General features: G+C 37.1%; 3 protein-coding genes and 1 long non-coding RNA gene across 4 annotated transcripts; 1 reads left to right on the forward strand and 3 right to left on the reverse strand.

The window, feature by feature from the left end:
• Positions 1-987: 987 nt before the first annotated feature.
• Positions 988-6,375, forward strand: LOC143453216 (sialate:O-sulfotransferase 1-like). The gene is made up of 8 exons (XM_076954407.1): positions 988-1,195; positions 2,308-2,564; positions 2,680-2,723; positions 3,057-3,165; positions 3,280-3,455; positions 3,618-3,816; positions 4,006-4,514; positions 4,680-6,375. The coding sequence occupies exons 2-7, from the start codon at positions 2,380-2,382 to the stop codon at positions 4,229-4,231; spliced, it is 939 nt and encodes a 312-aa protein (XP_076810522.1). The 5' UTR covers positions 988-1,195; positions 2,308-2,379; the 3' UTR covers positions 4,232-4,514; positions 4,680-6,375.
• Positions 6,376-8,036: 1,661 nt separating this feature from the next.
• LOC143451715 (uncharacterized) lies at positions 8,037-9,969 on the reverse strand. The gene is made up of 2 exons (XM_076952433.1): positions 9,858-9,969; positions 8,037-9,777 (listed from the first exon to the last, which is right to left on the reverse strand). The coding sequence occupies exons 1-2, from the start codon at positions 9,967-9,969 to the stop codon at positions 8,588-8,590; spliced, it is 1,302 nt and encodes a 433-aa protein (XP_076808548.1). The 3' UTR covers positions 8,037-8,587.
• Positions 9,970-10,436: 467 nt separating this feature from the next.
• Positions 10,437-11,042, reverse strand: LOC143453220 (uncharacterized). Its single transcript, XR_013115140.1, has 3 exons — positions 10,899-11,042; positions 10,730-10,794; positions 10,437-10,486 (listed from the first exon to the last, which is right to left on the reverse strand). It is a non-coding gene; the product is annotated as an uncharacterized LOC143453220 (long non-coding RNA).
• A 159-nt stretch (positions 11,043-11,201) lies between these two features.
• LOC143453219 (growth arrest-specific protein 2-like) lies at positions 11,202-12,606 on the reverse strand. The gene is made up of 4 exons (XM_076954409.1): positions 12,440-12,606; positions 12,167-12,230; positions 12,008-12,058; positions 11,202-11,404 (listed from the first exon to the last, which is right to left on the reverse strand). Exons 1-4 carry the CDS (start codon positions 12,534-12,536, stop codon positions 11,326-11,328), a joined length of 291 nt encoding a protein of 96 aa, XP_076810524.1. The 5' UTR covers positions 12,537-12,606; the 3' UTR covers positions 11,202-11,325.
• Between the last annotated feature and the right edge of the window lie 1,538 nt (positions 12,607-14,144).

Consider the following 14,144-nt stretch of genomic DNA (forward strand, 5'->3'; position numbering starts at 1 on the left):
AAAAAATAGTAGAAAGAAAATGTTTTTCGCAAGCAAAGGACCCAGCATAGAGGCCTGAACAGTTCTACATCCAATATTAGGTTAATCAGGGAATGTAAAAACATGATTGTTATCAGAGTTATTTGATAGTCATCGGGGCCGAACTTAGCAAGCGCGGGGCACGACGCAGGAACAGAGAGTGGGGTCCCTTGCCGGCTTTAAATAACCTAAAGTAAGTTAATCAATATAATGATGATAATATAAATCAAATATCACCTCTCTGCTAACCAGCTCCAATCAAATCTTTGCTTCGTGATGTATTTTCGCCAAAGCATTTTCTTTCGAGAACAACTTGTGAAATAACACTTTGATTTCCACAAAATAAAAGCTAAATTGTTATTTATGTTCTGGTGCCAAGTAGCGCGGCGCCTAACACAGTCGCATCCTAAGACCGACCTTGATCGCTATGTCCTATAGTAGTGTTTCCCAACCCCGAGTCCGCGGACTCATTTGAGTCCGCGTAAGACTTTTGTGACTCCGCAAGCCCATTAATTTACCGTATATAATTAGGCATAGGTCATAATGTTCGCGACGGCTTTTCGCCTCAAAAAGTAGGGGTCGCAAGAGATATACCTTGGTGTGTTGGATAATTTTGGTAATTACAACATCCATTGTCGGTAATTTAAAATAGTCTGATAAAGAGCCTTGCTTATTTCTCTTGTTACGCTGGTGGCAATCCAATCCCTTAATTCTTTTGTTCTTTTCTTTTCTTCTTCTTCTTCCAACTCCTGGCGCGCGAATCACCCTCTTATTTTCGTTTTTAAAAAGAGTTCCCAAGTGTCAGCGCCTTTTTTGTTTCTTTCCTTCTCCCGCAATGCGATTTCGCCTGCGCACGTCACAGCAGGTTATGTTCGCAAATGTCTGTGCATAGGAAGCCAGATTAGGCATTGTTGGTGGCGAAAAGTTAAAATATTTTAAAACTCAATGTAATATCTAGTCATGGCAAAACGAAAGCAGGTGTTTGCATATAATGATGATTACTTGACGCTTGGATTTACTTCGGTCGAGGTAAATGGTGAAGTTAGGCCACAGCAGCGTGTGTTGTGCTTAAAAGTCTTAGCACACAGCTGAAGCAAAACTTCGTCGACACCTAGAACCAAACCATGAAAAATTCGTCAACAAGCCTCTTGATGTGTTTAAAGAAAAAGAATATCAGGTAAAGAGAAGTCGCTTTGATCACCCAACCGCTTGGGGAAGATTAGTTTACTCTCACAACAAAGCAGTGCGCGCTTCTTTCTCTGCTGCTTGGGTAATTGCTCGAGAAGTCGACAAGCGCATCCGCCTGGAGACAAGACTGCATGCAAATGCAAATCAAGCGTAAAACAAAGTAACATATAACTTACTTGTCTGAAGCTGGATTTTCAACATTGGCTATGGTTAAAACCAAGAACCGGAAAGAACTTTAACCAGAAGACGATGTCAGATGTGCGTTGACGACCATAATTCCTGATTCCGACAAACTTGTGATACAAGTTCAGGGACAAGGTTCTCACTGAGACAGGTTGAGCAAAGGTCGTAATTTTCAAGGGTCTCAATGAGATTTACATTGCAAATGTGCCCAATAAAAAAACCGCTTCTGCTTTAAGTGTACTCTTTAAGTGTTTAACTAACTTATTTTTTATTCCTTTATTAGCTGAGTCCACGAATACTTATGCTAATGGAAAATAGTCCGTAGGCGAAAAGGTTGAGAAACACTGTCCTATGGCTTTAGTCTCGGTCATGCGTTGGAGTGCATTTTAACGTAAACCTGGACTTTTATTCTTATCCAGGCGTTTGAAAACGATAAATCTTTTTCGCCTTTCTGGATCGAGTGATGTTGTTTTTCGATTGATATGTTACAAAATCCCTGTCATTCATTGCATAAATCCTCAAATGTTAAGTTGAAAATTAATAATTGATTGGCCGCCGTATCGGTACCGCTGATTGACCGCCGTACCGCTCACATTGTTGAGAAGAGAAATGAGAAATGAGAAATGAGAAGAACGCGAGAGATCTTCGCTTCGTGCCAATCGCTTTGCTCACATACGACGTTATTTATGGTTGCATTAGCACAACTTCATAGTTTCATCGGCCGTAACCTTCTAAAACTTACAGACTTGCCCTTGTCAGCTGTTCTTTTTACAATATCGCCCTGTGCTCTAATCGCACATGTTGTTAATGGTGTACAAGTTATGCTGTTCTTATATTTACACAACTTTTGTGCGGTTATACAGTACTATTTATTAAACCGAAACCGGTTGATGACTAACCCTTAACCCTTTTCTTCAGAAAGCTTTATTTTTTAGTGTGATCGAAGCTTTAACAATAGAACCCACTGCACCCCCGGCTCATACTGATTGCATGATGAGAATGAATGTTGCGAGATTGATATTATTGAAGAAAAGAAAATGGTTTTGCTTTCTCGGCATTTTCGTTGTACTATTATGTGGTTACTCAGAATTCATTGTGACATCATCATATTTCCTATTCCCACCGTCACGAAATTGCATCTCACCAGCACAAGACTCAATCAAAAACGATCCAATGTAAAATATCATTAAATGACTTAAAATATAACTAAATATTTAACTTGTGCATTTCATCTGAACTTAAAATTTAAGATATAAAGTTTATAAATTAAGTGATATATTTTATTTGCAGCCAATTTGAAGCACAAGAAATGAATAAATTCGTTCACTGTGAAGGTATGTATTTAGAAAACTTTCAAAACATGACAGAAAACAATAAATAAGTTACTTGTTTTGGCAAGGTAGCATTGTATTCAAAAAAATATATTGACAAGGTTTAATGCAATGAAATTTATCTTTGAACAAAACAAGAGACTTTGATTATTTTTAAAACACTACAAAGTTTTTAATTTATATTTCTACAAAAAATAACTTGCATATTTAGGCAATAGCTGATGGACTGCTAATTTTTATCAATGCAGTAACTATAAATAAATTATTCTATTTTTCTTATTTACTATATTATTTATTATTTATTATTTATTATTTATTATATTACTTATTCTTAAGTTAACAGAGTTGGTTGTTTCCAATCAAAAGACTTACATTCAAAATTCCTTCTCTTCACCAAGCACAATTACATGACACTCAAATGGTGTTTTTCATTTTGCTCGTGCAGGTAATTATCATCTTCACAAAATCAGATAGAAATTTCCAGCATACACTTTCTACCGCACTTGCAATATATGCCATCTTTGATGAACTTATAAACCGTTACAATACTTGCATAAAGATCTGCAAACTACGCTGCGTTAACATTTGGAGACACTTGTGTTTGCGGACAGGAAGTGACGCAATTTGCCCAACTCCAGTACACAAAATGCCAAACTCCTTGCAGCGGAGGAACAGGAACGTGTGGTGGTGGCGACGCTGTTCAGGTTTTCAGAATCGTATCTCCATGTTTTCAAGGTAAATTATATCATAGACCTGCAGGTGTTTGCAGATCTACATCTGTCTCCTTTTTTGCCTGAAAGAATGACCCTGTAGTTAGTTTTGACTCGCTACACGCAAAGCAATTGATTGTTGCCATATATATTATGCCACAGTATTTAAAAATAAATAAAATTTTAGGACCTAATTTGTCCACCAATGTCGCCACATCCAGATTTTTGGGATGCTTTCGCTCGATTCCAGATTCTACTGATGACAACTATACCAGGAGAAAATATTTAATTTATAACGAATGCATATCATTCTGCGATATGCAAAACCTGCCGCTTGCAATAATAAACAATAAAAGTGAATGTATGTGTGGTCGGTTTAATAAGAGGTAAGTTTTGTTTATAATGTGGAAATATAGCATTGAATTATCTGGTGCGTTGAAATTCCTGTCTTGTTGGCAAGTTTGTTTTAAACATTTTTTTTGTTCTATGACGAAATCATAATCCTAAAACATTGTAAACCACAACTAGAAATATATTGAAACTTTTGGTTTATTTTTCCTCGAACTTTTGTCCAGACTTAATGTGACGAACAAGGTGAGTTGCGACCAAACACACGTCAAAGTTTATCGAACATTTTCCACGGATGCAAGATGTGACAACATCCGACTCCTTTTTCCTACGAATTACAACCAAACCGTACTCACTAGTTTTCCAGGATCTGGAAACACTTGGACTCGTCATCTTCTCGAAAGAGCTACTGGCATTTACACTGGAAGTGTTTATGGAGACAAATTATTATAAAAATCCGTTATCAACAACTTTTACTTTGTCATGTTCAAGAAGAAGACATTCTTCATTTTATTTTCGCATTTTGTAGGATTCCTGGCTGAACCACCCGAGATCTCGAAGGTCCGCAGTGTGGTTGTCAAAGATCACATGCTAGACAAGAACACAATGTCGTCATATCAGTCTGCAATTCTCATCATCCGAAACCCGTACGATGCAATGATCGCCGACTTTAATCGATTTGCATCCAATGGACATCACACTGCAGTAGTGAGCGAAAAGCGATTTCAGTCAAAAGGTAAATACGTTGAAAGGGTCAGTGCGCCATTACGTCACAAAAAATATTATCAAACTTTTATGTTATGCAATTTGTCGGGACATGTTGTAGGCCCATGTTTTCCATGAAAACGTTTCAAACTTTTGCTTTATGTTTACGTCATGCCTGTTGTCATTCTGTTCTTAGAGTTCGACGATCACTTCAAACGTATAGCTCATGTATGGTTCAATTTGATTCGAAATGTGGTTACGAGTGGCAAACCACTCATCATAATCGAATTTGGAAAGCTGGTCAACGATCCCATTGCTACAACACTGAAAATGGTCGAGTTCCTGCAGAAGCACACAGTGATATCACCAGACCATCTACAACAACGTATTCTCTGTCTCAGTCAACAACTGAATGGAGAACACAAAAGAAAAAAACGTAAACTCACCATCGACCCATTTACAAAGGTTATGAAGCAGAAGTTTAATCGTGATATATATTTAGCTAGAATGCTGCTGAATGAACGAGTTGTAGACTTTTTACTGCCAAACTTTGAAAGGAACATTTAACTAAACTTGATTTAAAACTGTCATTATAAGCAAATATGTTTGTCCGCTTGGTGGCTTAAATACTTTAGTAGTTAGAAAGCTGAGTTTGAAATAATACGACCTGTGTTCGATTTCCAGCACCACTTGCAATAGTTTAGGCCAAATCGTTAGCGATGCTTGCAACAAGGTAATCTTTGTCTCAGTCAACAACTAAATGGAGAACGTAAAAGTAAAATATAAAAACTCACCATCGACCCATTTACCAAGTTGATGAAGGAGAAAGTTAATCACGATGTTGGTGAAGCAAAAGAGATACTTTGAGAGAGTGGCATTCCATCAATGAAAACGAATAAATGAAATGAAAAATGAAAAATCATTATGTTGAAATTTGTTTCAAATTTTATAACTCATTTTTACGTTACATAGCTTGAAAACGTCCAAAATTTGATGAAATGATAGAATATTTGATAAAATCGAGCAAATATTTTGTCGGACTAAATGCGAAATGGAAAAATGTTTTTTGTTTTATGAAATGCTCTTATGATTTTTATGAGTATAGGGACAGCAACTTTACACAAACTGAATGTTCATCACCAGTAAGCTCTTATTTCAAGTTTTTGCAAAGCATCTCGTTGCCTTCTAGACATTGACGAAAAGGCAATTTTTTCAGATTTCGTTTGGTTTCATTTCATTTTTTAGGTTTCATATTGTTTTCATTCCTTTTGGTTTTAGGTCTCAATCGAGGTGGATTCGATTTTTACCTTAAAGCCGCAGTAATTTTGTAGCGGCCTTTGAAAAGAAATATATTTGCCACTAGTGTGCGCTTCTGTATTTGCAGATAAATCGTAAAACTGCATTGCGTTATCATCTGCGCTGGTTTTGCTTGGTCCATACTTTCGATTTTCGGACTTCGTTGTGAACAGTGCTATAGAATTCAATGTTTAGCAGAAGTTTAAGTTGGCAAGCACCTTGTGGACACAGATGGTTTAAAGCGACAACTGTCTAAATTAAATCGGTGATGTCATCGCGCTAAGCTCAGTTTAATCAGACTCACGCACCTTTATCTCACAACAAACTATGTCGCTAGCAATATATACATCGCGTTGTCACAACTAGTTCGCAACAATTTAACCGACTGAACATTTTAACCAGACCAACATTTTAACTGGAATCGGCGGCTGAAGAAATTTTCTTTTAAAAGTTTTGTGATACTTAAAGATATAAACATATGAGAACAATGAAGCAAATATCAAAATATTACGACGAACAAGGTGAGTTGCGACCAAGCACACTGGAAAGTTTATCGAACATTTTCCGATGATGCAAGATGCGACAACATCCGACTCCTTCCTCCTGCGAATTACAACCAAACCGTACTCACTAGTTTTCCAGGATCTGGAAACACTTGGACTCGTCATCTTCTCGAAAGAGCTACTGGCATTTACACTGGAAGTGTTTATGGAGACAAATCATTATACAAATCCGGTATCAACAGTTTTTACTTTGTTATGTTGATGCAAAAAGACATTTTTTAATTTATTTTCGTTTTATAGGATTCCTGGCTGAACCACCCGAGATCTCGAAGGTCCGCAGTGTGGTTGTCAAAGATCACATGCTAGCCAACAACACAATGTCGTCATATCAGTCTGCAATTGTCATCATTCGAAATCCGTACGATGCCATGATCGCCGACTTTAATCGACTTGAAGCCAAAGGAGATCACATTGGATTTGCAAAAGAAGAACGATTTCGGTCAAAAAGTAAACACAATCAATATTATTGGGCCTGGTGTTTCGGAAGACAATTTATACTTTTAACTCTTCTTTATGCAATGTTGATTGCCTTTGTTTCAGAATTCTACGGCCATTTCGAGTTTATATTGCACTTATGGTTTGACTTGATTCGAAATGTGGTTACGAGTGGCAAACCATTCCTCTTAATCGAATTTGGAGAACTGGTCAACGATCCCATTGCTACAACACTGAAAATGGTCGAGTTCCTGCAGAAGCACACCGTGATATCACCAGACCATCTACAACAACGTATTCTCTGTCTCAGTCAACACCTGAATGGAGAACATAAAAGAAAAAAACGTAAACTCACCATCGACCCATTTACCAAGGTTATGAAGCAGAAAGTTAATCACGATGTCGGTGAAGCAAGAAATTTACTGAAAGAGCGAAGCGTTAATTTTTTGCTGCCAAAATATGAAAGTGTTTTGCAAGAGTTAGTGTAGATGAAGAACTTGAATCAGTTGGAATTTGGTCAAAATTTTATATTTTTGTTTTAACTTTACAGCTTAAAAGCGGGTAAATAATAAGTAAAATGATCAAGAAAAATGTTTATTAAAGTCAGTACATCTTTTGTGAAATTGGGAATTATCATTTTGTCCTTCATCTAGTGATTTTGTGAATAAATTTGTTTAGGTTAATATTATTTTAATCTGCTTTGAAAGTTGCTTTCAAAGTCAAACTTTTGTCAAACGTTTGTATTTTATGGTTGAAATTGTATAATTTTATAAATTAACGATATAATGCAACAAATTAACGATATAATGCAACAAATTTACAACATAATGCAACAAATTAACAACATAATGCAACAAATTTACAACATAATGCAACAAATTAACAATACTGCTTTGGAGATTTTTATGATCTATTCACAAAAATTTATCACTAACTCCTATTTTTATATGTAATCGTCATGTTATTCTAACTTTATGATGAGCGATTAATAATTTTGTAATACACCGTTCTTAAACCTTCATAGTAATCTACTGTACAAAATTATATATCTCATGGCTTAGCTACTTTGTAGCATGATTAAAAAATAGACTAACATAGAAAATCTGATTTTCAATCAATCTTTTGAACCTTGAATCAAATTGTTTAAAACTGTTCTACCATGGACGATGATTTTCAAAAAGTCATAACTTCAATTTGACCGTTAAAGGTTGTGCAAATCATATTACTTTAATACAAGTATTATCTTTATTACACTTTAATTAAATATTACATCATATTACACTTTGTTACGTAATTGAATACGATGGTATGAACAATTACTAAAAATGTACAAGAATTTCATCAAACTTTATTCCATACAAGCAAATTGCTAGGGATCGATGCTTAATTTGTCTATTTGTTCAAAATGCGTTTTATTGCAAACGCAATGTTAAATTATCAAACATTTCATGCCACGAAGAAGTTGCATTGTAGGTTATGATAATTTGAAGCGATATTGTTACAGCAGAATGAAACAAATGTTATACAAAATATCCATAAGTTTAAAGTAGTCGAAGCTTTAAAAATGCGGCTCACGAATACGTAGCTACTTTGCAGCAATGTTTCCAAGCATACAGGCATATCTTTGCGCAGTGTACACTGTACAATATGGTATGTATAATGTCCAATACGCCATCTTAAAAGTTTAACCGCTGTTTTCCCTAAAATGGCTGACCTCTGTCCATTCGATGCGGGTTTCCTTTACCATATAGCCATCACCTTGCATTATTGTCCACCATTTTAGTCGCGTTAAATAGGCATTAATAGCAAATTAGGTTCGAGAAAACACAACAGCCATTGCCACTACACCTGCAATAACTAGCGTAGCGAACATGCATAACGTTAAGAGAATGACGAAACTGTTTCGGTCTGCTGCTTCTGCGACCCGCTGCAAATTATTTTTTGGCTTCGATGTAGACGTTTCATCATTTCTTCCTTCTTCCGCGTAGCTTCTTTTCGTATGCTCAAGAGCTTTAGGATCAAGAACAGTGTAATCTTTCAGAGACACATTTTTCTCAACGTCCACCTCCGCTCCTCCTGCTCCTTTGCTCTTTTCATCCTCGGTGGAATTTGATCGACTCAAGCTCCGTTTTCCGTCCACTTGATGTGATTTGACTTCTTGTGCATCCATCGTTGGATCCATATTGGAGGAAGGAGTTGTTTGTTTTCTGACAAATTTTGTCGGACTTGTATAGATGTCACCTGACCCGCCCATGTAACGAACAACATCATCCGTTGGCTCTAAAGAGATCCGAGAGGATCCGACGCTCTCTTTTCCATCCTCCTCCGTATTTGCAAAACTCAGAGGAGACCGAGAGTCATCCGATCCAGAGATGCTGCAACGTTTGAGGTGAATCGGATGAGGCTTCGTCATGGAAGCGGCGTTGGAAGTGGAAGAGAAAGATGATGATCTTCTCGACAGCTCTGGCGCGTCACCTAGCGCTATTATTTCCACTTTCGGCCTCGATATTTCGCTTTCTTGAGCTTTAGAACAAAGAGGGATTATGACGTTGGAGTTTGGATGAGAAGAGCGGAGGGTGGTAGGCGTAGAGGAGGCAATCGCATCTGACACAATTACAAAGGATCCATCGGGATCATCTTCAGGATAATCAATCATGACGTCATCGTAGCTCTTGTACGTGTTTGCTTTTTTCATGATGACGTCATTATCGCTTAGGTCGAGAATGCGGTTTTGTTCAGTGACATCGCTTGTCATAGAAGTGTTATTGGAAAGAGAAATTGTTTTGTAAGAAATTGTTTGGTAATCTTCCGTCGATTTGGCTGAGCAGTCTCTCATATCATTGCCGGTGGTCGAAGACGCGTCATAATAGACGTCATCCATGTAGCGGGTATGGTACATGACATCCGTGACGTCATGATTTTCAGCGTTATGGACGGGATGGTCGTCTTCGTCTTTTAAAGCGCTTGTGATTGGTGAAGTGTGGTCTAAATTGATTTTATCTGTAACAGAGATGTTTTATTGAAGACATCAATGAAACATTGTCACATCACAAAGCAAAGTTCTTGTTGCATGGTCGTACCGGTTAGATTAGGTTGGTTGGATGCGAACGTTTGACGGTCTTCTGCGTTTTCCACTTTAGACCTTGTAGTATCCCCAATGGGTAACAAGGCGACACTATCGACAACCACCATATCATTCATCTGCAGTACAAGATATGTCATGTAAGTTTAGTCTTGCTCAAGTCTGTCATAATCCTTTCACAAGGTGCCTTTGTGAGAATTAAGCCTGGTGTGTCAACCAGTTAACAAAACTCTACAAACACTCTCACTCTGTAAGAATGAAAGAGTTTAATCAACGCTTTGTTCTGTGGGCAAGACTAAACACGTGATTCTGTTTTTTTATTCAAACGTTATCTCTTCTGGAATTCATGAACCTTAAACTTTTATGAAGACTCAGAGTTTAATAATTAATTTTGTCGGTAAATAACAAGCCAAGTGTAGAAGTAACGAATGCTGAAGAACAGCTAAAAACCAAAGCGTAAATAAACGTATTTTTGACAGAGTGAAGTGTCAGTGATAGATAGATGTCTATGTCTACATCTAGATGTTTATACGTCTATGATTCAATGATACGATTACGTTTCATCGATGGCTCGTTCTTTACCTCCTCAGTCACAACCTTTTTCTCTTGGCATCCAGGGTTGTTTCCCTGAAAACAAAAAAACAGTTAATTTTCTGCAAGAGTGCGCACATGTTTGCAAATATTTCCTCGCCCTTTCGCGGCGCCGTAACAACCAGTTTTAAAGCAACGTAGTATGCGCCACAGCAGGATAAATGATGTTTTTTCCATTTTATTGCCAAACTGACAATGCCGGCCTATTTCTGATGCTTAAAAAGCTACAAATAACGTTGATATTTTGCGATGTCCTTTTCATCAGATGTCGCTTCGTACCTTTTCCAATTGATTTTGTGTTTTCTCTGAATCCAGTTGTTTCTTGATGCTTTTTCTGGCTTTGGCTACAAAATACAAAAAAAAATTGAACAAACGGTTTCTTTCGTAACAGTGACGAAACAATTAGGAATTAAAATTCTAATTTGCATCTAAACATGTCAATGCTTACCTAAAAGCAGACTATTATTTCGACAAAGTTTGGTGTTAAATGAATCTTCAAGTTTGTTCGGGTGGGAAGAGAACGCCTCGGATTTGTTTGCAGGATTTGCTTCTGAAACCGGTTTTGAATTCGTTTCAATATCATCGATTTTGTAACCCTAAGAATAATGCCAAAATAACGAAGATAAATGAACAGTTTCCTGGAAACCATTTACTAAAATTACTTCTTGTGTGACCTTCGGCAAACAGCCGACCACAGAATATAATTGCATTAAAGAGGTACAAGCGATGCCAATGCCTACACACAGCTGGTAGAGACGTCATTGTTATAACAAAGCGTATAATTGTGATGATATTTCACGGTAAAACGATATGTTTAGATATAATGACGAGGTCTGCAATTTTTAGAATCAAACCAGAAACACTTTTGAACAAATTTAAACCTGCGACATTCTTGATGACGTAATTTCCTCTTCCGGGTTTCTCTGGCCTTTTCTCGGCGAACTCAACTTAGCTCTGAGAAGAAAGAGTTTACGGTCATTCACACTTGAGCAGCATAATTATTTATTAATGCTGATAGTGTTGTGGTTATATACAGGCTGTACGGGCCAAAATAAGCCCAAGCTAAAGCAACGGATCCAAATTAATCTTATCAAAGTCATCGAAATTAAGCATTAAGCGATCCCAAGCTTTTGTCGTGACGTCACTGCATGAACCATTAAGGGGGGTCGGGTTCGCGTTAGGAGACGCGTCTGTCAGCTTATTATACAACAAGAGGTTGTTTATATTATTACATCATAGAACAGGTATTAAACTTACAGGCAAATCTATTCCTCATGAGACCGCTTAAGAAATATGAATTTACATTGGGACAAACCTTTGTCACCACCAAATAGAACGATTCGGTTTAATTGACGTAATTATCAAACTTGACGTAATTTTAAGTGGAAAGTCGGATTTTCGAAACCTGGTAGTTTTAGAATCACGCTTTCGACGAAAACATTTTACGATACTTGCAAAGGTTAAAGTAAAACTGTGACGATCAGGGAACTCGTCAATGAAAAACCGCAGAATGCGAAGTTGTAAGCACTTGTGGTATTCAATGATTTGTAAACTCACTCTTCCTGTTCAATCTCCTGCTTGATCATTTCGGGAGGTTCTATTCCGTATCTAAAGTAAAAATGACGAGCTTTGCAATTCCACTTCAATCACAACCTTGGTCACGCATTATGACAAACAAGAGGAGTACATACGTCATAATGCTTGGTTTTATCTTACTTTGTGAAGATTTTTGAGAGATTTAGAAGACAATTGAGAACTTGCTTTTCGTTTCTCTGCAGCACTTGAAAACGTAATTACAAAGACGATTAAAATTATGGCACCAACTCTACAGCGATCCTGCGCAATTGAACAAACGATAACTCGGTAACTGGGACTCGAGCGATGAGAAATCATGGCTGAGTATAAGCCGTGGAAAGACATTCCTCATTCCGAGGATGAACATTATCATACCATATCACTCTGCTTGTTTGTACGTGTTCTTGTACTCACATATATCTTCAGATTCGAAAAGCGTGATCCTTCTCACCCCGACCCGGCTGCAAAATGTCAAAAATTTCGAGATGTTGAGCCGTTTCTTAGCAACCATGCGAGCGTTATCGCGATCTTCTTTTACTTCATCGGCCTCCAGCTGGTTCCCAAAACAAATTAAATTGTTTAAGTTAAAAATTTTCAATTTTAAAACTTGTTAAAAACTTTCAACTAAAACATTCTCTTTAAATTATATTTAAAATGTTCGATTGTTTAAGAAAGGGAATTTATCTATATGTATTGGTTATAATGGGTTTAGGAAGTTGAACTGGTGGCTAATTGGGATCAATAAATTACGTTGTTCGTCGACCTAATCTTTTTACAAACCAAGGTGTTTGTTTGTTAAAGTTTTGTGTGCTGCTCAGCGCCTTACGAAGCGTTAATATGCACGAAGTCTTCCCACAGTTCTTTTGTATTAGCTGTTCATTTAATCGAGTGCAAAGTAGCCCAGGTTTACCGCGTTGTGCCTATGAAAACGGCGCCCACCAGCCAAGTTTAGAAAACAAGACATGTTCAAGATTTAAGGTTCAAATAAAGTTAGTTTTACAAAACAAATAAGCAGGTTTAACAAATTGTAGTCAAACTTAGTCAATTATAGGCTGCACACATGATATGGTATTTTTTATGTGTTGGTTAAGTCGCCATTTATGAGTTTGATTGTGACAGCATTATGGGTCTGCCATACATAGGTTGTGTCTATCATCTTCATTCTGCGATTAAGTATGGGTTTAGTAATTACAATCTATATTGTTTCCTTTTAGTGTGGTATTCGTTGGAATTTTTAAGGAAAAAGGAAAAAGGGTAACGGAAATACACGCTCTGTAGCAAGGACTCGAAAAGGTCTAAAACGGTTCGCTCCGTGGTAGAGAAGAAAATATCGCCCACTCTTTTCAGTCCAAAAATGACTAAGGTAGGCAGGCATGAAGCACGACGTTGAAAACAGATAATCCACAGTCCCGCACAAATAAGGCAATATCAGTTCTTTAAAAAAAAGAAGTTGAGTTATTACGTCACATTTTTAATATTAGTATATTAATATAATAGCCTATTATATGACCTGATAATATATGAATAAATTAATATAATATTAATTGAGCCATGACTTCATATTAAGACGTCTGGCTGGTCTTAAGCGAGCTCGAATTGTTGCAGAAAGGTTGTGGAATAGTGACATTATCAACATCTGAATTCTCAAGGAAACCAAGAAAGGAGAGGCCCACTGTTCAGAACTTGCTGTTTGTACTTTGCATGGAAACTTTTACAAAATCATCCGAAATTTTCCTCCAAAACCAACATTTCCTATTCTTGCAAGCAAACGTTTCCTGTTTAATATATGTAAGTTATTCTTATGTAGAAAACGTAGACTTCTGATTTAGCCAGGAGCTCCAAATATCAACGACCACAGCACAGAATTTACCTGTACGATGAAAGCAAATTGGGAAAAATGAGCGCGCTAAGCTTAGTTTAATCAGACTGCGTTTGGTTTCACTTCATTCGTAATTGGTTTTAAGATTCATTTCATTTTCCTTTTGTTTCTTGGCACTTTGTGCTCAGCGCTTAATATTGAGTCCCAACCAAAAAAAAAGCACTGTTTATCTTGAGGCCGCCATCCTCTAGACCAATGGTCAGCAAACTTTTATTACGATGGCCCAAGTTTTCACTTCAT

Source organism: Clavelina lepadiformis, chromosome 4, assembly GCF_947623445.1.
Source record: "Clavelina lepadiformis chromosome 4, kaClaLepa1.1, whole genome shotgun sequence".
In the NCBI taxonomy this organism is placed as follows: Eukaryota; Metazoa; Chordata; class Ascidiacea; order Aplousobranchia; family Clavelinidae; genus Clavelina; species Clavelina lepadiformis.

Bases quoted from the DNA above. Each gene is read 5' to 3' on its own strand.
- LOC143453216 (XM_076954407.1), top strand. From the start codon at position 2,380: ATGATGAGAATGAATGTTGCGAGATTGATATTATTGAAGAAAAGAAAA. The intron at 2,565-2,679 runs GTAAAATATCAT...TTTTATTTGCAG, and splicing joins TCAATCAAAAACGATCCAAT to CCAATTTGAAGCACAAGAAA. The intron at 3,817-4,005 runs GTAAGTTTTGTT...ACTTTTGTCCAG, and splicing joins TGTGGTCGGTTTAATAAGAG to ACTTAATGTGACGAACAAGG.
- LOC143451715 (XM_076952433.1), bottom strand. From the start codon at position 9,969: ATGGTGGTTGTCGATAGTGTCGCCTTGTTACCCATTGGGGATACTACA. The intron at 9,778-9,857 runs GTACGACCATGC...TCTCTGTTACAG, and splicing joins CAACCAACCTAATCTAACCG to ATAAAATCAATTTAGACCAC.
- LOC143453219 (XM_076954409.1), bottom strand. From the start codon at position 12,536: ATGGTTGCTAAGAAACGGCTCAACATCTCGAAATTTTTGACATTTTGC. The intron at 12,231-12,439 runs GTGAGTACAAGA...TACGTTTTCAAG, and splicing joins TTTCGAATCTGAAGATATAT to TGCTGCAGAGAAACGAAAAG. The intron at 12,059-12,166 runs GTAAGATAAAAC...TTTTTACTTTAG, and splicing joins CTCTCAAAAATCTTCACAAA to ATACGGAATAGAACCTCCCG.